This window comes from Somniosus microcephalus, chromosome 6 (assembly GCF_052327205.1).
Source record: "Somniosus microcephalus isolate GS21.2 chromosome 6, FLI_Smic_1.0, whole genome shotgun sequence".
Taxonomy (NCBI): domain Eukaryota; kingdom Metazoa; phylum Chordata; class Chondrichthyes; order Squaliformes; family Somniosidae; genus Somniosus; species Somniosus microcephalus.
Window position 1 is genome coordinate 212,676,455 of NC_140992.1, and position 22,319 is coordinate 212,698,773.

General features: G+C 44.4%; 1 protein-coding gene across 1 annotated transcript in view; it reads right to left on the bottom strand.

Moving 5' to 3' along the window:
• Positions 1-1,511: 1,511 nt before the first annotated feature.
• dus2 (dihydrouridine synthase 2) overlaps positions 1,512-22,319 on the bottom strand; it is a 203,761-nt gene continuing 182,953 nt past the window's right edge. Inside the window, exons 12-15 of the mRNA XM_085991372.1 lie at positions 18,224-18,379; positions 15,848-15,935; positions 14,370-14,443; positions 1,512-4,643 (exon numbers count right to left, since the gene is read on the bottom strand). Coding sequence (XP_085847498.1) covers positions 4,433-4,643; positions 14,370-14,443; positions 15,848-15,935; positions 18,224-18,379 — 529 coding nt within the window. The 3' untranslated portion in view covers positions 1,512-4,432. The remainder of the gene's footprint in view (positions 4,644-14,369; positions 14,444-15,847; positions 15,936-18,223; positions 18,380-22,319) is intronic.

Here is a 22,319-nt window from a genome sequence, read left to right on the forward strand (position 1 = left end):
TCCACATCTCAGTTTTTGTCAATATTTTATGCAATAATCTTATGAAAACCTGAAGACGTGTTGAGTTCAGAGGTGCACATTCATGAAGAATACTTTCATCTCTGCATAGGCGATTCATTTCACAGCCCAAACCGTTAGATTCATCAGAATTTATGGGTGCACACCACACACATCATGGAATACTGCATCTGAACCAAGGACCTTGTTTAGTTTGTAAGATTTTATTGACACATTTACAATATGTTTTGAGCCAACTAAGCAGATGGTTATAAGCTAATGGTGAGTCCATTACACAGGTATGTAAAGTAATTAAACCCTACACTTGATCATTTGTTTACTGTATTACAAATGTCATCCAATCTGAGGAGCATAATATAACATGGGAAAAAAATGGGTAGGCATAGAGTCAGGAGTTTCCTTCCCACCCACCCCCCCCCCCACCACTTCAGACTGGGAGTGCCCAAGAGCTCAGGGCGCTGGAGTATTTTTCAGTGCTACACAGACTTGTCTTCAACCAGCTGCAGAGGGACATTGTGCCTATGTATCATTACTGCAACTATACGGGCACAGCAGTTTCTTCTGTCAATCCAATGTCACCGTTGCAGCTGAAGAAATTGCCCGATCAAGCTCCACTGAGTTTTATGATGGCCATTACTGGTCATATGGTTGGGGCGGCCTCAATTTACACTGTGATTAATTTGTCATTTTTCTCAGAGACAGAGCCTGTGCAGATCCTTGCAGCTCCACCCACAGTTTACTGGGGTAGTTAGTGTTTGGTGGAATGTTGCCGAAGATAACTTGTTATTTTTAATATTTCTCTTTCTGACGTGGTCTAGCTTGGGAGTTACTCTGCTACATTTCAGTCCTCTTGGTTGTTGCTTGGGGTCTCGAAGGTGAATCTCTTGGTCAAAGAGCTAAAGAGTGCAATCCTGATTGTACAGGGGACAAGTTGGTTAAAGGGGCATGTTCTCAAGGGCTCTCCACTGTGTCCCTTCATGGGACAATGCCAACATCCCACTTGACATGGAGGTTGAATTCCCTTCAAAGAATAATGATGACCATATCTACAGTAATTAATATTTTTCTTTCAATGAACCAATATAGAATTAGCAATTGTTTTCTATTTAATAGTTTACCTGGATGCTAATGATTTGCAAAATAAAATGTATTATGCTCTTTCAACATGCATTTTAGATGAGATATTTCAATTAAGAATGCATCAAAATAACTAATAATATTGAACCCATACCAGTAAACTCTTCAACAAGCCAGTGCCATTACTACAGCTTATTAGTAGTAACCATTGCTGATATTAGATTAGATTCTGCTCTCATCAAAATGTTTCAATAGTTATTTGGATGAAAAAAGTGAAAGCAAAAACGTTAGAGAGCATTATCACAGAATCACAGAAACCCCTCAGTGCAGATAGAGGCCATTTCGGCCCATCGAGCCTGCACCGACACATATCCCACCCGATCCCCGTAACCCCTACACCAACACATATCCCACCCTATCCCCGTAACCCCACGTATTTAATCCCCCTAACACTAAGGGTCAATTTATCATAGCCAATCAACCTAACCCGCACATCTTTCGACTGTGGGAGGAAACTGGAGCACCCGGAGGAAACCCACGCAAACACGGGGAGAATGTGCAAACTCCACACAGACAGTCACCCGAGGCCAGATTCGAACCCGGGTCCCTGGCGCTGTGAGGCAACAGTGCTAGCCACTATGCCACCGTGCTGGTGTTAAAAATCAATACTATGACCCAGATTTTGTGGGGCTAATGATGGCGTACGCTGTAAAAGGCCACGCAAGTTCCGGGTTTCCACATGCACTGCGCATGCGCGAAAACTCGGAACTTGCGATCTGTCAAGGTTCGCCTTGGCAGCTCATACGAACCGACCCAAAAATCACTTTCGCTGGCGCAGAGTTGGGCTATTTGCCCAACGACTGCCCAGCAAATGCCCACGAAACCCTTACGCCTGGTAAAAGCAGGCATAGGGCATGCTTTCACCAGCATAAGGGTTAATATAAATGTTAAAAAATCATCCACATTTAAAATTAGTTTATGTAAATTTTGGCCCCGATTAAAAAATTTCTAAAAATTATATTTTTTACCGTAAATGCTTCATTAAAGGGACTTTTAATTCAATGTGAAAATGGGAACATTTATTTTTATTCCAGCTGTGTAAATTATTTAATTATTTGGGGATTCCTCATATGCTAATGGGGATTCTGTTCATAAATGGAATCCCCATAAACATGATAAGGAATCCTCCTTTCTGGTAGGAAGTCCTGGCCCACATGATCCCAGGGACGCTTCCGAACCGCCTGCGGCCCTGGGATCCGTGGGCCTTTACACAGGCGTATGTCCGCAGGCCCAGGACCTGACGTCTCCGAAGCCGGGGAACCAGCAGGTAGGTTTGGATTTTTTTGGGGGGTCGGAGGCGTACTATATGAGCCATCCTGAGGGCCATCCTGAGGCAGCTCGCCGTTTGTGGGCCACGGGGATGTCGGTGGCAGCTGCAGGTCAGCCCTGGGAGGGTTGTGGGGAGGTGAAGTTGAGTTGGGGGGAGGGAGAAGAACCCGGGCTGGCAGCGGCCCGCAGTATTTTTGTGGGGTCTGGTGGAGCACTGCTAAATTTGCAATCGGGGTCCTATGTATATCCTAGGACCCTGATTTGCATCTTAAAAGGAGCGTACCGACAGAAATAGGCAGGCTCCTTCAGTCACCCAGCGGTAGGCCCCTGTGAAAGCGGCAGCAGGCAGATTGTCAATGTTAATGGGGGGTCTAAGTTTAATTAGCCCATTTTGAGGCCTCTATCGTCCCATTACCGCCGATTTCAGCAGGTTAGAATTGACCCATCAATATCTTCAATATTAGCATAAAGTCAGATCATTCATTAACCAACCAGATTAGGAACAAGAAGCTCTCAGCATATTTTCAACACTAAAAGAGCCATCAATCTATTCAAAGCTCTCCAGTTTTTCAGTTACAGAAGGTCCATAGATGAAAAGCAAATTCCATGCTCCCACGATCACAGTGGGGACCTCAAGATCATGGGCTATTGAATCAGGGATCCGGTGTTTTAGTTACATCTCTGAGCCGCACTCCCTTCGAGTAGTTTCCCACCAGGAGAGCAGGATTGCAGAATTAACCCTATTGTGTCTGAAAAAGAAATATTGATGAAAAGATCAATTATGAGATCTGGAGCGCAGCATGTTAAAGTAAGAAAGTTCTTCAATTTACCAGCGTTACGCTGAGCATTCTCCCACAGTGTAGAACAGAACGCAGCAGCTTTGCTGTCATTTTATGCCCAATGCCATGTTAGAGTATAAGCTTAGGGCACAGATGTCAATGTGCAACACTGCAGAGCTCTAATCTGTACACTGATTCCTAGGCAGCATTGGATTCCCACTAAAAAAGTAGCTATGGGGAAAGAATTCCCAGACTTGCTCACCTACAAAATGGTGGCAACTGCTGAAATTTCAACATGGCATTGCATTTGTAGAAAGGTATGCTTTGTTCTAGCTGTAGCAAGTACTCAAATAATAGACACAAACTGGCATAAGGGGACTCTCGATGCAGATGGGAGACTGGCAAACCCATGCCTTAGGAGCGAGGGGACAGCTCACTCACACTGCACAGAGGCAGAGAGAGAGAGAGCGACCAAGTGGAAACTCAGGAGAGAAAGGAGACAGAAGGGAAGTGAAGAAAAGGTAGAATCAGAAATAGAAGAGAAGCAAAGAGATGGAGAGGACAAATGAAACAAAATGAACATAAATATAAATAATACACTTTCGTCACCTTGAACCAGCATTTTGTCAGTATAAATATGCATAAAAACACACCAAGGAGAGTGTTTGTTTCGATACTTTTTTGGTATGTTCACACATTTTTTATACAGGAAGATATAGAAGACAGTTAACCCAAACCTATAAAAAAAATACACTGGGAGGGGTGGGGTGGAAAGGTATGACATACAGAAAAAGTCTGTCATTGATATGCCGGCGAAGAGTAAGATTATATGTTAAACAAATATTTCCAGGTGGTAAGTGAAGCCATTGAATGGTCTGTGCAGAAATGATGCCACATCTAAAAGGTATTGAATCGTATACCTTGGCATGGTTAATGGGTTGAGAACACTATGCAGGTATTTGTGGAAGGTATAAACCAATAAGGAAAGAAAACAAACACATTGGCTCTCGCTGCAGTTTCTCTGGCAGACCAGGGGTCTCCCTTGCTCCGGAGGCATGTGGCCACCATATTAAAACAACATTTCAGCAAAATCTACAGAGTTCACAGAGACTGGCCACAGAAAGAACAAGGAGGGAGTACTGGCTGAATAAACGTATATATAAAATGACTTTTGAGTTGCGCAATATACTAAATTCCAACTTTCTGCATTGCAGCGGGGACGTCAGTTGTTATATTTTCATCAGCGAGGGACTGTTTTTTTTATTAGTGTCCAGAGAGGTGGTGTCGGTAGTTCCTGTGCCGTTGGAGACCTCCTCCTCATCCCTTTTTCGCTTGTGCTTCAGTGGGTTTTCTCCCTCACACAATTTTCCCTCGGGGATTCCGAGAGATCGCAGGCACACAATAGCTGTGGATTGTTCCACTACTTTCTTTGTTTTATCCCTGAGAAGGGAAAAGAGAAATAATTAGGCTAATTTTAAGGTTATAATGAAAAAGGAGTCCGTTTAAACAGGCATCACTGTACACTGGGGAGGGAGAATAGTTGGAACAGCTGTCTGGGACGTTCATTTACTTAATGCACGCAAGCGACATTGTGATATTTTTACCCCACATACTGTTACATTTTGACAGGAGCCACACCATTGGTTTGACAAACACAATCGAAAATGGGAAAATCAGCCTGGTTATTAGCCCTAATCTATCCAGTGGTCCACGCTCACTAGAGGTGCACGTGTGTGGAAATCAGGCAAGGTCAAAGTCGAGCCTGATTGAGATGACCTATATAGTGGAATAGCCTGCTGATGTTTAGTCTAAACTCACACACAAAGAAGGATCACTTGGTTGAGGTGCAGAAAGTACAAACCAGCACAAGTCACAGGTGAAAAGGGATGAAAATTGGGGAAAGATAAACAAAAATTATATAATTTGTCTGAAATTAATTCTATGAGCCGTTGATTTGAGAATATTGGACCGTTTTACCGTATAAACATTCTTACTACCTGCCAAAGCCAACATTTATACAAAGAAATTTTGATTTGGATATCTAGTTTATAATGCAATATCTCCAATAAGTAACTTGAATTTAAATGAAAAGGTGATCTTAACTAAATGTTAAGCTGTGGCTCACTGGTAGCACCCTCGCCTCTGAGTCTGTAGGTTGTGGGTTCACAGTCCCACTGCAGGGACCTGAGCACAAAAATCTAGGCTGCCACTCCAGTGCAGTGCTGAGGGAGCGCTGCACTGTCGGAGGTGCCGTCTTTCCGATGAGACGTTAAACCGAGGCCCCGTCTGCTTTCTCAGGTGGACGTAAAAGATCCTATGGCACTATTTTGAAGAACAGCAGGGGAGTTAACCCTGGTGTCCTGGCCAATATTTATCCCTCAATCAACATAACAAAAACAGATTATCTGGTCATTATCACATTGCTGTTTGTGGAAGCTTGCTGTGCGCAAATTGACTGCCGCATTTCCCACATTACAACAGTGACTCCACTTCAAAAAGTACTTTATTGGCTGTAAAGCGCTTTGGGACGTTCGGTGGTCATGAAAGGCGCTATATAAATGCAAGTCTTTCTTTCTTTAAATGTTACTTTGAACCAGTCACATAAATGCTACAGTGTACAAGTGCGTCTCACCAATGAAACAAGAAAGGAATGCTTTCCACAGATCTGCTGTATATGACCAGTTATCATTTGTGCATATGGACCCAATAAAAACCAACCCTCACTCAAATAAATTACAGCATTTTCTGATTCAAACCATGAAGGGCAAATTAATTTATTAAGAAGGTCATATTTTCTCAAAGCACAATAGGCCTTCAGCAACTAATTAATTAATACATACAAATAAAGAGCGATTTTGCTAAACTTTCAACTACTGTATTAGGTAAACTTCTGAATACTCCAGGTCAGTAACTAGGTGAACGTCAAGACAGAACTCGGGAGGACAATGGGATTGTTGTTAGATTTCTTTTTTTATGTTAATCATTTGCTTGGTGTTCAGTTATTTGCTGCTACCGGACTATAAATAGTCACACTTTACCCTTGTACATTGTACCAGACAAGGCAGGCAGAGGAAGCATGCCAATGTTAGTGAAAGTCCAGTCACTTGTTAAAGTGAACTTCTGTTAACCCCAGGATTAATTGGCTGGACAGAGTCAGGATCAGATAAAATCTCACCTGTTCGCCCAGCAGGAAAACAAATAGTTGAATCTTGTTAACTTGTATGGTTTCCTTCCCCCCCACCCCACCCCTGCTTTGGTGCATTACGCAGTACTCCTCAGCTGGCGAGGTGGGCGAGCAACTCGATTGTTCGCCCGCTGCTGTTCTGTACCTGGCTGCCGGGAGGTGTCACTGCACCATTCCGCCCTGTGGGGAAACACCCGAGTTCATCTCTCTTTAAAGAGCCCGGGTAGCATCAGTTGTGTGGAAACGTGGTGTAAACCTGTGTTGCACTATGGCACCACATGGTGACACATCAACTGGACAAACTTAATGGCAATTTTTCAGACAGAGCTGTTATACCAGTAAAATACATAAGATTGGGCCTCAAGAGCCCAAGTACTATGATTAAATTTGCAATTAATCTGCAAATTAGAGTCAAAGAAAACCAACTCTCTTCCCTTTCCAAAAAAACGTCCTGATACATTTTTAACTTACTTCATATTTATAACTCTGGGCTTCAGAGTTTGTCCTTTTCTGGAAGCCAAGTGATGCTAAGAAATCCAGTACCTATAGAATCACAGGAGCTTACAGCACAGGAAGAGGCCATTTGGCCCATCATGTCTGGGCTGGCTCTTAGAGTGATGGGAGTAAGCCTTTGACTCAGTGCTAGTATTCCTGCCTCTGAGTCAGAAGGTGCAGGGTTCAAATCCCACTCCTGACAGTCCCGGCGATTGGAGACTGGAGCTCTGGCTCTGCATGCGGGGTTGACATCCAGCGAGATATTCGCGCCTGGCAGGTGTATAAAACGCTCCCACCGTATAGGACTAATCAACCTATTGGCTGGTATAAAGATGGTTAGAGCTATGGAAGAAGCACTTACATTGCAGCCTGTCAGGCTATTATCAGTTTGAGAATCCTACCACTATTCTCCAAGGGAAGATATGAAAACAACAAAATAACAACAGAAAATGCTGGAAAAACTCAGCAGGTCAGGCAACATCCGTGGAGAGAAATTTGAGTTGACGTTTCGGGTTTGACCCTTCTTCAAAACTGGAGAGAAAAGGAACTAGATCGAAGGCAGGGCTGCGATCGGACAAAAGAATAAAAGAACCAAAAGAAGTAAAAGAGATTAGAAGCTAGACGAGATGGTAATAGGCTGGGATTAGGTGTAAAGTGTACTGGCAGGGCAAAAGATAGCTGCCAGGTGTGAGAGAGAAACAAAAGGAAAGGGGGGGGGTGGAGGAAAGGAGTGGAAAAATATAAGTAAAAATGAAATAGGGGCCGAGGTTATGATCTGAAATTGTTGAACTCGATATTGAGACCGGAAGGCTGCAGAGTGCCTAATCGGAAGATGAGGTGCTGTTCCTCGAGTTTACGTTGAGCTTCCGTGGAACAGTACAAGAGGCCAAGGACGGTGAGGTCCGAGTGGGAATGGAGCGGTGAATTGAAATGACAGGCGACCGGAAGCTCGGGGTCACCCTTACGGACTGAACGGAGGTGTTCCGCAAAGCGGTCACCCAATCTGCGTTTGGTCTCCCCAATGTAGAGGAGACCGCATCGTGAGCAGCGAATACAGTATACTAGATTGCGAGAAGTACAAGTAAATCGCTGTTTCACCTGGAAGGGGTGTTTGGGGCCCTGGACAGTGGGGAGGGGGGAGGTATAGGGGCAGGTGTTACACCTCCTCCGCTTGCACGGGAAGGTGCCAGGCGAAGGGGAAGGGCTGTTTGGGGTGATAGAGGAGTGGACTAGGGTGTCTCGGAGAGAGCGGTCCCTGCGGAATGCTGAAAGGGGAGGGGAGGGGAAGATACGTTTGGTGGTGGGATCACTTTGGAGGTAGCGGAAATGCCGGAGGATGATCCGTTGAATGTGGAGGCTGGTGGGGTGAAAGGTGAGGACAAGGGGAACCCTATCGTGGTTCCGGGAGGGAGGGGCAGGGGTGAGGGCAGAGGTGCGGGAGATAGAACTGACACGGTCGAGGGCAGTGTCCACCACGGTAGAGGGGAATCCTCGGTTGCGGAAAAAGGAAGACATGTCTGAAGCACTGGTGTGGAAGGTGGCATCGTCGGAGCAGATACGGCGGAGGCGGAGAAACTGGGAGAATGGAATAGAGTCCTTACAGGAAGCGGGGTGGGAGGAAGTGTAGTCCAGGTAGCTGTGGGAGTCAGTGGGCTTGTAGTAAATATTGGTCGATAACCTATCCCCAGAGATGGAGACGGAGAAGTCGAGGAAGGGAAGGGAAGAGTCAGAGATGGACCATGTGAAGGTGAGGGAAGGGTGGAAATTGGAGGCAAAGTGAATGAAATTTTCAAGTTCCTCCCCTCCCCTTTCAGCATTCCGCAGGGACCGCTCTCTCCGAGACACCCTAGTCCACTCCTCTATCACCCCAAACAGCCCTTCCCCTTCGCCTGGCACCTTCCCGTGCAAGCGGAGGAGGTGTAACACCTGCCCCTATACCTCCCCCCTCCCCACTGTCCAGGGCCCCAAACACCCCTTCCAGGTGAAACAGCGATTTACTTGTACTTCTCGCAATCTAGTATACTGTATTCGCTGCTCACGATGCGGTCTCCTCTACATTGGGGAGACCAAACGCAGATTGGGTGACCGCTTTGCGGAACACCTCCGTTCAGTCCGTAAGGGTGACCCCGAGCTTCCGGTCGCCTGTCATTTCAATTCACCGCTCCATTCCCACTCGGACCTCACCGTCCTTGGCCTCTTGTACTGTTCCACGGAAGCTCAACGTAAACTCGAGGAACAGCACCTCATCTTCCGATTAGGCACTCTGCAGCCTTCCGGTCTCAATATCGAGTTCAACAATTTCAGATCATAACCTCGGCCCCTATTTCATTTTTACTTATATTTTTCCACTCCTTTCCTCCCCCCCCCCCCCCTTTCCTTTTGTTTCTCTCTCACACCTGGCAGCTATCTTTTGCCCTGCCAGTACACTTTACACCTAATCCCAGCCTATTACCATCTCGTCTAGCTTCTAATCTCTTTTACTTCTTTTGGTTCTTTTATTCTTTTGTCCGATCGCAGCCCTGCCTTCGATCTAGTTCCCTTTCTCTCCAGTTTTGAAGAAGGGTCAAACCCGAAACGTCAACTCAAATTTCTCTCCACGGATGTTGCCTGACCTGCTGAGTTTTTCCAGCATTTTCTGTTGTTATTTCGGATTTCCAACATCTGCAGTATTTTGCTATCATATGAAAACAACAACTAGAGCAATCCAAAGTTATTCCCAGTGTCTCAAGCTCTCCTTTGCTTCAAATATAATGTTTCCCTCTCCTCGGGCACTGTCCTCCCCCTTTCAAAACCACTATCATCACCCCACTCCTGAAAAAACTCCACTCTCGATCATTCTGTCCTGGCAAACTACTCATCTCCAACCAGTCTTTCCTCTCCCCAAATCCTTGAACGTTTTATCGCTTCCCAAATCCGTGCCCTTCTTTCAAGCAACTCCCCGTTTGATCTCTCCAATCAGGTATCCATCTACAGCACTGAAATAGTCCTAATCAAAGTCACAAAAGACATTCGATGGATGTTAGCCCAGAATGCAGAGCCAGAGCTCCAGTCTCCAATGACTGTGGCCATAGTGCATTATCCTGCTCGACCTAGCTTCTGCCTTTGACACATTGACCACACTATCCTCCTCCAACGCCTCTATTCCGTGGTTCACCTTGGTGGGATTGCCCTTGCCTGGTTCCATTCTTACCTACCTGATTGCTTCTCTTCCCACCTTTACAATCTCACCTTGGGAGTCACCCAAGGATCTGTCCGTGGCCTCCTTCTCTTCCTTATTTCCATGTTGCCCCTTGGAGCATAATGTGTAGACATGGGGTCAGCTTCCACATGGACACTGATGACACCCAGCTCTATCTCTCCACCACACTCATGACTCCTCCACTGCCTCTGTGCTGCAAGACTGCTTGTCCAACATCCAGTCTTGGATGAGCCACAATTTTCTCCAGCTAAACTTTGGGAAGACCTAAGCCATTGACTTTGGCTACTGCCACAAACTCCATACCCTTGCCACTGACTCCATCCTTCTGCCCAGAAACTGTCTCAGGCTGAACCAAACCTTGGTGTCCCACTTGACTTCAAGGTAAGCTTCCGACTTCATACCCTCTCCATTCAAAGACTACCTACTTCCATCTCCATAACATCATGCAGCAAGTCTCACTCACCCATCACCCCTGTGCTCACATTGGCTTCCAGTCCAACAATGTCTCAAATTTGAATTTCTCATCCTTGTTTAAATCCCTTCATGGCCTCCCCCCACATCTCCATAACCTGCTCCAGCAGTACAATCCTTGCCCTTTGTTTCTCTAACGCCAGCCTCTTGTGCTTCACCCCATCCCTTCGCCCAAACACTGGTGGCCGGGCCCTCAACTGTCTAGGCCTTACACTCTGGAATTGGCTCCCACTATCTCACCACTTACCTCTCCTCCTTTAAGACTTGCCTTAAAACCCACCTGTTTATCCAAACTTTTGATCATTCCTCCTTCTTGGGATCATAGAAACATAGAAGATAGGAGCAGGAGTAGGCCATTCGGGCCCTCGAGCCTGCTCCGCCATTCAATGCGATCACGGCTGATCATCCAAATTCAGTACCCTGTCCCTGCTTTCTCCCCATATCCCTTGATCCCTTTAGCCTTAAGAAATATATCCAACTCCTTCTTGAATATATTTAATGAATTGGCCTCTACTGCCTTCTGTGGTAGAGAATTCCACAGGTTCACCACTCTCTGGGTGAAGAAATTCCTCCTTATCTCTGTCCTAAATGGCTTACCCCTTATCCTTAGACTGTGACCCCTGGTTCTGGACTCCCTGACCATCGGGAACATCCTTCCTGCATCTAGTCTGTCCATTCCTGTCAGAATTTTATAAGTTTCAATTCGATGTCCATTTTTCCCCTTGTGAAGCAAATTGGGATGTTTTTCTGTGTTAAAGGCTCTATAATAATGCAAGTTATTGTCCTTTCTATGACGAGGCTCCCAAATCAGCAAACAGTACACTAATGGTGGTCTAGCCAATGTTTTTGTATAAATTTATCATTACTTCTTTACTTGTGTACTTTGGACCCCATTTATTAAACTGGAAATGCGGTTGGCTTTTCTTATATAAACATAAACTTTTTATTCACTTGTGTTGATATCTATTTCACAACACTTAATCATTCAGTGAAAACAGTTAATAAATATATCCCTGAGAGTAAGCAGTGACATCTTTAACTACACATCAGGACAGTCTGTTCTCTGGCTGTTACATCTTTAACCTGCTCAGCATTTGATTCAGTAGCTTGAGAGTCAAAATCCCTGTGCTGTGATATTTGAGACAGGATTTATTATCCAACATGGAAGGAATGACAGCCCCCTACTGTTCAACATCAGGATGTGCTTTTTCAAAATAACAGGCTAAAGATTTTCTAATCTTTCAAAGTGTGCATCTAGAATTAAATCTATACACTGTGAAGCAAAAGTTTCTAGAATTGCTTCAACACAATCACATAAAAACTGAAAGAAAATGGATTTAGGGATTTTGGAAGCCTAAACATTTCTTAGGATATTTAACAATTTAAGTGGATAATTTAAATTTTCACACAGACTACCGACATAACCAGTGGACTGACTATTTCATACTTTTTTCTTTGGTTCTGTGAGAATACGTTCTTTTTAAAGCTATTTTCTTCCCTTCCCTTCCCCCACTGGTACTATGCATCATCACCGCCAAGGCAATGAGCAATCTGCTCCAAGGACTCGGTCAGTGCTTCTTTGAACTGATTGGCAGGACGTGTGCGAGACTAGGCCAGAGGTGATTCGGTCTCCGATAATCTTTCCTTCTGTGGGAAAGCACCTGGCTTCTGGTCAGCTCATTCTGCTCTTCCCACCAGTTTTTACTCTCCCAAAGGCATCGACGTTGGGGTACAGTTGCATAGGTGCCAGATGCCAGTTGGTACCTTACCCAAGTGGGCCTAGATATTGAGTGTCAGCATGCTATCTGACCTCGAATGGGGGAGCGGGAGAGGCCTCATTCTGAGCTGATTGTGTCCTCACCCGATGAACACACCAGCAGGGAGGCTGGGATGGCTAACCAAGAATGGAACCTGTGGACAATTTTCTCTTTAACCCAAGGGCAAGAAAGCCAATTGTAGCATCCCTAACTTAAAAGCATAGCACAGGCCAAGTCTCCAACCTGGGAACCTCTGGTCTGTACAATTAGGCTACACCATGTTAATCAACTGAACCATTGAGGAGGGAGGAATGCTTTGTTCTCCCCCACAGTGATACAGCTAAAACTGGGAACTCAGTAAAAACCCACATTCAACCACCCCATGGTGTTGTGCACGTGCCCCAAACCGTCACCCAAAGAATGCCACTCAAACCAATTCTAATCTGTACAAACACTTCACGAGTTCAACAACTCCAATCATTTGAGATCACAGAAAAGCCGACATCTGAACAAGTTACAAGTACAGAGACCACTCAGAAGATTCCCCCTCCACAAGTATTCAAAGTTGCAGAGAGGCCATGTGGACTGATGAAAAAAATAAAAGTTCATCTGCCATTCTCTGCCAAGCAGACCTGCAGTAATAGTTCCCCATTGTTTCACCATAAGAAAAAGAAGCCATCCAGTCAGAATTCACCTGCATGGGGTAACTAGGTGGTGCAGCAGGTTCATTATTGGCCCGTCATCTCTGGGACCTCAGTTTAAATGCACCTCAGACAGATTAAGTGAAAGGCTCTGTCTGCTGGCTGAAAGGGTCCTACGTGAAGTGAGTTTGGGCATTCTTAACCCAGTTCCTAGTAGGCATGGGCCTACAGCACAGAATTGTCCTAATTCAGCTCTAATTGGCAGTCTTATTCAGAGCTGCCACAGAATGGCTGGCTGAGGGTGGGAAATGGAAAGAGTGTCCCACTGGTAGAGTAGGGGCTGAGGTAGATGGAGCTTTACTTTGTGTCTGGCTGCGCTATATTTGAATTGGGTTTACTTGATGCTGACTTTGATGAGCACAAAAACAATTTTTTTTTTTTTACCAGAATGAGATGGGCCGAACAATTTAAACTGCGAAATGTGGTCCATTTATTCTATCAAATGAGATTGTATTTACTACTGAACACAACAAACAGCAGAACCTGCATTTATTGCAAATATCAAGCAGACACTAAAGTCCCATCTAACATAACCATCAAATAGCTTAATACCAACAATTTCTTCCGGGCAGAAAATTCTGTCCAGTAACAACTGGAACCCATCAAAGGGGTTGCTATATTGTTGCAAAGGTGTAAGCAAAGTATCTAAGGTTAGTGGAACACCAGTGAGCTGCAGGAACTTCACCAACTACCTGCAGCAACTGGCCAGGAAAATTTCAAGATCAAAAGATTACTTTTGAAAGATGAGAGATGGCCTTAGAGAACCAATTGATCTGGGTAAAAGTGAGCATGTCCCAGCTATTCTACCTTATTGAACAAGTATCTGACCCATTTTCTACATCTAATAATTCTGGTAGGTTTTACAATGTTTTTTTAACTGCACCTTCTGCTATTTCCCATGCTACATTCTCAGTAGATCATAATACTGTGTAATGCAAGCTCTTTAAAGCACAAATGTAAATGTTCTCACTTAATCTGTAGCTTTTTCCGAGCTAATCTTTAGCATGGTTTTCTTTACTGGCTCAAGTGTCTGCAAAGTTTGTTTTCCGTAAAAGTCCTTTGTTAATATATAGTCGGTCATGAATTAAACAAGAACTTGTATCGCCAGAGGTGGTGTGTTTAGACTAGGTTACATTTAGTTTAAATTCAGTGCACGGGGAAACAGCAAAAAAAATCAGGCGGAGTTTAAAGTAGACTGGATCTGCGTTAATAATTAGCCAACTAATTGGAAAAAAAAGTTTAACATGGAGTGGACAAAAACAACTGGTGGACATTGGAGCCAAACTTAATTTTTTTGCCTGGTTGGAACCAGGTGTGGGATTTAGCGAGAGATTGAGAATCAATCTTCACATCACTTACCAACAGGACGAGCTGTAGTTTTTGTCTGCTACTGTCACCACTGAATTAAATAACCTGTCAGAAGGTCTTTGTACCTAGCACAGAACAAAACATCCAGTTAAATAACCTGTATTTTTTATCCACACTCTTTGTCTGTCTTTTTTTCTTCTCCCCACATGGCAGCTGTCTTTCATTCTGCCAGCGCAATTTACACTTCATCTAGAACCATCCTTTGTTTCTTAACCTGTCCCAGTGCCACCTCCTCTTGCCTTGAATATCTCTTAATGTCTCTTAACCTCTTCCGCCTTCCATCCTATCACAGACCTTCCCTTTTGTTCTTTCATCCCCTCCCCCCTTTCCCAGCCCCTTCACTTGCTTAATAATCTGTTCCATTTCCTGCTTTTTTCCAGTTCTGACGAAAGGTCATCGACCTGAAATGTTAACTCTGTTTCTCTCTTCACAGATGCTGCCTGACCTGCTGAGTTTCTCCAGCATTTTCTGTTTTTATTTCAGATTTCCAGCATCTGCAGTATTTTCTTTTTGTATCAGTTAAATAACCTGTCTGAAGGTCTTTGTACCTAGCACAGAACAAAACATCCAGTTAAATAAAAACAGAAACTGCTGGTAACACTCAGCAGCTCAGGCAGCATCTGTGGAGAGAAAAACAGAGAAACCTTTCATCAGAACTGGAAGAAGTTAGAGATTTTAAACAAGTGTAGAGGTGGGGGAGGGGAGAGGAAAGAACTCTAACTTCTTCCAGTTATGACAAAGGGTCATCGACCTGAAACGTTAACTCTGTTTCTCCCTCCACAGATGCTGCCTGACCGGCTGAGTATTTTCAGCATTTTCTGTTTTTATTTCAGATTTCCAGCATCTGCAGTATTTTGCTTTTGATCCACTTAAATAATCTGTTTAAAGATCTTTGTACTTAGCACAGAACAAAACATCCAGTTAAGCATCTTGGTTAATCACCTCAGTTATATCAGAATTTCTTCTTTTTAAAGGACAAAGTCTGTCCCGTTATCTTGGCGCAAATTAAAGGAACTCCCCAGTGTGGGTTCCGACAATCGAAGGGCTGCCCCACTGCAAAATGTGTGATTTATTTGTTATTTGATGTATCTTATTAAAAAAATCTTAATGTTCCCAAATTGTGTGTGTTGTTGCCCCAATTCCTCGTGTTCCTTATTGCAGAACAGTCCATGATCTGTACGTAGCATTTTTCAGCTTTGGAGAAAATGTGATCAATAACTTTTAAAGGAATTCTCATGCTAAGGATTCAATTTTTATTAAGAAAGTTGTTCAACTTCTATCTGCTGCAAAATGATCTTTACTTACCAGTTCTGATCAACTGGATTTAAACATTCTAATTCTCGAACAAGGATCCTATACAGCCTTACTAAGCAGTATTCTTTTGCCATACCAATGGGGAGCCCAGTTAAAAGCATTTTTGCCTGTGTGAAAAAGTAAATTACAGTACAAACTAATAGTTTAAAACTTACTGTTTCATACACTGGTTGAGGAAGCTTCTGTTTTCGACACCATTCAAGTAATATCATTTTGGGTGTGATTTGAAGCGGGTAGTCACGCCTGGAGGAAACAACGCAAACCGCATAAAGCAGTCATTTTGAAATGTGAATGGTGCACAATTATTTTGTTTTCATCATATTAAGACTTGTATTGTTGGGCTGACAAAAAATACCAAATATTTTTATTAAAACATTTGCTGGACAGGTAATTCTTTGAATATTTTATTAGATTCAGTGCACAGCTTAAAGAAAGGATATCTGATACTGGATTCACTACACCGGTTTATGGATGCTTTGCAGTTATCCAAGACAACATGCTTACATTCTTTGGCAAACTAATGTGGCTACAGTTCCCGTTAAATGGTCTTTAAATCTGCCAACGGGCTCCTCCTCCCAGTTGGAAAACATGGAGAATGATGGAAAAATGGTTAGTGGACGATTGCCACTGGCAGCAGTTACTTCTACATTCCACTAGCCATTTTCCTTTATTTGTTTTGTATCAGGTTCACTCCAGCTTTTCCTTCACAGAACACAAATATTGTAATTAATTTCTGAAACTCTTAGTTCAGGGAGAACACAGTGCAATCTGTATTCCAGTTATGATTTATGTGCAATAAAGCAGAATGCCATTACTACCCACTCTGTGTATCGCAGGCAGTGGAAAAGATTCTCTACTGCCAGGACAGTGAAGAGCACTCCCCCATGTGTGTGTGATTCCCGTAAAATTCCCATCTTCACAGCTTGTTAAATTTGAACCTTTGACTCAGCCAGAAGCTACACTGCATATTCACATAGGTGGTGCCTCAGTAAGGAAACACAGTTCTGTGTCCAGATTCATGAAAATATCTTTAATTTAGCTGACGGAATTTTGCTCAGGAGTCAAAGTCTGAGGCTTAAGTATTACTTTGGCACCACATTGGTGGTTGGTGCAGTTCACGGACCCTTCTGGATAGCGATCAGGAAAGGGACCCTAGATGATTTTCCTCTCCCCCAACCCATAAGCACTGAACCCAAGTGATGCCTCAACTGAGATCCAGTAAGTCAGCAAACTTGGGGGGGGGGGGGGGGGGGGGGTCAAACCTGGGGCCTTCCTGTTCTGTATTGTTCATCTACCCACTGGACAACCTTACTGAGCCACTGGGAGAGCCCTGTCAACTTGAATGTTACCCACTTTAACCTAATATAACCATCATTACCCTTTTATTCGTCTGAGAAAACTAGCTTTGAAACCCATTTCCTTACCCATATCCTACTTTCGCCTGGCTCACTGTCCATTTTGGAAGAAAATTGTAAAATTGGACCTCAAAAGCTCTATCTTTTAAAAGCCAATTAAAAGGCAGAAGATCATAGGCCGTCGTGTCAATGCAGGAAGGGTTGCTAATCAACAACTAAACGTCTTGGTAGTCTATCGAACCAACTGTGAGTAAATCTATTCTTGGGTTAAGTTCATAAAATTTAGAAAAATAAATCTTAAGTCAAAGTGCATTGAGTTAATGGGCATAGTAAAAATCTAAATAAACCTGATAAATTGATATTAAGAAACCGGGAGAATCTAATTACATTTAAGACTTCAAATCTGATCTCAACGTTTTCTGATTGGTCTTTGAAAAATGATCAACTACTAGTTTCAAACTGCTTGTTCGGGGACATTACAGTGACTCAGGTGAGGGGCAACGTTCCCGCTAAGCTGCGCAGCGGTCTGGAGGTCCCGTGCAGGCCGCTCACTGGCTTTTAAATGAAAGAAACCGCGCATGCGCGACAATTTGAATGGGCTGCGCAGCCAGTTAAAGGGCCTGCGTAGGGAAATAAAAAATTAGAGGGAACATTGGTGAGGGGTGTTCAAGATGCCACAAATAAAAAGCACCGGTTCTATAGAATTCCCCTCCATTCAATTGACTCCATATATTTGATGGATGATTAAAAATGGACTTTCATCAGAAAGCCCTGATGGCATTCAGTAAAATAGTTTCACTTCTTTGACACCAGATTTTATAATACAAAGTTTGATTTAAATCCCGTGCGCGGGAGGCAATGTTCCCTTGAATTCTATTTTCCTGTGCGGGCCCTTTAAATCTGCTGCGCAGCAGCATAGCATGCGTGGTATCTCTTCCAGAGGCAGCAGCTGGTGAGCGGCCTGCGCGGGACCTCGCGATTGATGCGCAGCCGCGCACCTTAGGGGCACATTGGCGGGAGGGTAAAACTATACTTTTTAAAGCTATTAAATAAAAAAATTACATACATTTTGAAATTTGATACCAAAGGCCCATTCTGAAAGTAAATGTGCATGCGCAGGACACCCAAAATATTTAATATCACATTCAAATAATTGTAAATGCGTTGTAGCCTTACTTGTTGAACCTGATTGCCATTTGTATGGCATCAGTAGATTCGTTATCACCAGGTTGTTGTTCTGATTTCTCTTGAGCTCGTGCATTCAGCATGTTCCTCTTCGTTTCCAAGCAAGCCATAACTTCTTTATAATACTCAATCATTTCAAAAGCCTCACTGTGTATAGGAAGAATGCAGCCAAGGTTACCAAATGGTCTTTAATGTTAGTCACGAAAACCGATTACGTTTTAACAGATTACATACCCAATGTTCATCGCTTAGCAAATTTAGCATTTTTGTGCTATGAGGGGGCAGGGAGAAATCACATTTAAGCCAATATGCTTTATTGTTTGATATGCTTCCTGTGTGATCACCTCAAATTATTCTCATAGTGACAGAGTTGTTTTCACCTGTGATTCGCTCCAGTGTTAAGACTGCCTCAGCGGCAGCACTCTGGCCTTTGAGTCAGAAGGTTATGGGTTCAAGTCCTACTCCAGGACTTGATCACATAATCGAGACTGACACTTGAGTGCAGTAATGAGGGAGTGCTGCACTGTCAGAGGTGCCATTTTTCAGATGAGAAATAAAAGCAAAGCCTCGTCTGCCTTCTTAAGTTGTCATAAAAGATCCCATGGCTCTATTTGAAGAAGAGCAAGGGTGTTCTCCTGGTGCCCTGGCCAACATTTATCTTTCAACCATCATCACCAAAAACAGACTATCTGGTCATTTATCTCATTGCTGTACGTGGGACTTTGCAGTGCGCAAATTGGCTGTTGCATTTGCACAATGGAACAACAGTGACTACATTTCAAAAGCAATTCATTGGCTGTGAGGCACTTTGGGACATCCTCAGAATGTGTAAAGTGCTATGTAAATGTATGTTCTTCCTTTTAGATAGTGGAAAATGCTCTCTTCAGACCCAGCCCAAGTTTGGAAGGACAAAAATCCATTGTTCTGCTGAGTGCTTTAACCCAGTTCAAATGGACATAGAGCGGGAATACTTCTGTATTTGCACTCTCAGCAGGGAGACTTGCCTGCCTGTATTGGAAATTCGGACATGCACGGCCCGCAATTTTCTATCCGTTAAAATTAGCAGATGGAAGATTTTGGGCAGCGCACGTCTGAACTTGTGATATCTCCAACTGGTTGATAGGACATCCTACCAGCAGCACAAGCTCTGAAAATTCATAGAGTCATAGATTAGTACAGCACAGAAAGAGGCCATTTGGCCCATCGAGTCTGCGCCGGCTCTTTCGAAAAGCAATCCAGTTAGTCCCACTCCCCCGCTCTTTCCCTATATCCCTGCATTTTTTTCTCCTTCAAGTATTTATCCAATTCCCTTTTGAAGGCTAATAGTGAATCTGTATCCACCACCCTATCAGGCAGTACATTCCAAATCCTAACCACTTGTTGCGTAAAAAATTTTTTCCTCATGTTACCTCTGGTTGTTTTGCCAATCACCTTAAATCTGTGCCCTCTCGTTATCAACCCTTCAGTCATTGGAAACAGTTTCTCTTTATTTACTCTCTCTAAATCCTTCATGATTTTAAACACCTCTATCAAATCTCCTCTTAGCCTTCTCTGCTCCAAGGAGAACAACCCCAGCTTCTCTAGTCTATCCATGTAACTGTATTCCCTCATACCTGGAACCATTCTAGTAAATTGCTTCTGTACCCCCTCCAAAGCTTTCATGTCCTTCCTAAAGTGTGGGGCCCAGAACTGGACACAATACTCCAGCTGGGGCCAAACTAGTGTTTTTTATATTGGTTTAGCATAACTTCCTGGCTTTTGTACTCTGTGCCTCTCTTTATAAAGCTCAGGATCCCATATGCTTTATTAACTGCTGTAGGAACGGAGGTTCCTATCCGAATAATGAAGTCCAACGCAGTGAAATGAAATAATCAAGCTTTAATATACAAACAACTTTAACTAATAAAACTACAAGAGCAGATGTAAGCAGGTCTGTCCAGTTCCACAGCCTCTCCAAGACTGCCACTATATACTGGAACCCGACGTCATGACGTCATCACGTTCTCCGCGCCAACTGGGGGTCACGTGATCAGCGTCATGACATCATCACGTGGAAATACAAGAAACTACACACAGCTTAAAGGTGCAGTCCTCAACTGCACTACGGAGTAGTTAAAGGAATGATTATTGTTCAGTGTCTCTTGGTGGCTCCGCCACAGGCGCCCCCCCAGAATTCTCTTTAACAGACAGCGTCAAACGAGCAGGAGGTTTAATGATTCTGCCCGAACGACTACGAACTTCAGATGATGGAACGTTAGAAGATGAGCCAATACTTGGTTGTGTCTGAAGCGGTACATCTGGGGTGGAGGAAACAGTAGCAGGAGGTGTAGACAAGGATGAAGCTGAAGCAGGCAATTTAATAGTAGACTGCTGCATAATTGGTCTAGCAGCCAACGGTGGTCGTCCACGACGAGGTGGCTGAGCAACAACCACTGGTTCACTCCGATCCAGATGGGCTGGTTTAAGTCGGTCGATGGAGATGGTATCAGACTTACCTCCTACTTCGACCGTAAAATATTTCTCTCCCGCAGCGATGACACGAAACGGTCCAGCATAAGGTGGTCTGAGTGTATCTCTATGAGCATCCTGTCGAATAAAAACATAATCGGAACTCATAAGTTCTGCCGGAACATGAGGCCTCTGTAGGTTGTGATGCGAGGTTGGAATAGGCAGGAAATTCTTTGCCACCTCCTGATGCTGAAGGAGCTGCTGAGCAGGCGACCATGATTCTGTATGTGGAGGGAGGAAATCCCCTGGTACTCGAAGTGCTTGACCGTAGACTAACTCAGCCGATGAAGCCTGGAGGTCATCTTTGGGGGCTGTACGAAGGCCTAGCATCACCCAAGGGAGTCTATCCACCCAGTTGGAACCACGCAAGCTGGCACGGAGGGACGCCTTTAGAGACCGATGAAACCTCTCACATAAGTCATTTGCTTGCGGATGGTAAGCGGTGGTACGGTGCAGCTTGGTACCCAAGCCCTGTGCAACTGCATTCCACAACTCTGACGTAAATTGTGGACCTCGGTCAGAGGAGATATCAGATGGCACTCCAAACCGGGCCACCCACGACGAAATGAACGCCCTGGATACGTCCGCTGTAGTAGTAGCAACCAAGGGAATCGCCTCTGGCCACCTGGTAGTACGGTCCACTATTGTCAGGAGATGCATAAAACCCCGCGAAATGGGGAGGGGGCCCACTAAGTCCACATGTACATGGTCAAACCGGCATTCAGGCACTGGAAAAATGGCCACTGGAGCCATAACGTGACGGTGGACCTTTGATTTTTGACAGTCCACGCAATTGTTTGTCCAGTCCCGAACGTCTAAATGCATTCCCTTCCAAACAAATTTACGGGACATAAGTCGTTGTGAAGCTCGCATCCCCGGGTGTGATAAGCCATGTATAACCTGAAAAATCTTCTTACGCCATTCGACTGGCACAATGGGCCGGGGCACTCCCATGGATATGTCACACAAGAGCGTGGTTCCTGCTGATTGGAACATAACATCGGCTACCTGCAAGCTGGAAGGCATGGTCCGATACGCCTGAACTTTAGGATCCGCCAGCTGTTCTTTCGCCAACCCGACAAAATCGATTCCCAGGTGAATTGCCTGGACTGGGGCACGCGAAAGGCAATCAGCCACCAGATTATCTTTGCCAGACACATGTCGTAAATCCGTCGTAAATTCAGATATAAATGTAAGGTGGCGCTGTTGCTGGGCTGACCACGGCTCCGCCGTTTTGGCCATTGCAAAAGTGAGTGGTTTATGGTCCACAAATACAGTAAACGGACGCCCTTCTGGGAGAAAACGAAAATGCCGGATGGCCAAAAACAAGGCCAGCAACTCCCTATCAAAAGTGCTATATTTTCGCTCATTTTTACGCAGTTGGCGGCTAAAAAAGGCCAATGGCTGCCAAGTCCCGTCAACCCATTGTTCCTGAACTGCCCCGATGGCGTAATCGGAGGCATCGGTAGTAAGGGCGATGGTCGCGCCCGGGAGTGGGTGTGCAAGCATAGTTGCATCTGCCAATGCCGCCTTGGTGTCCAGGAATGCTTGGTCCATCTGTGGTGTCCAAATGATAACA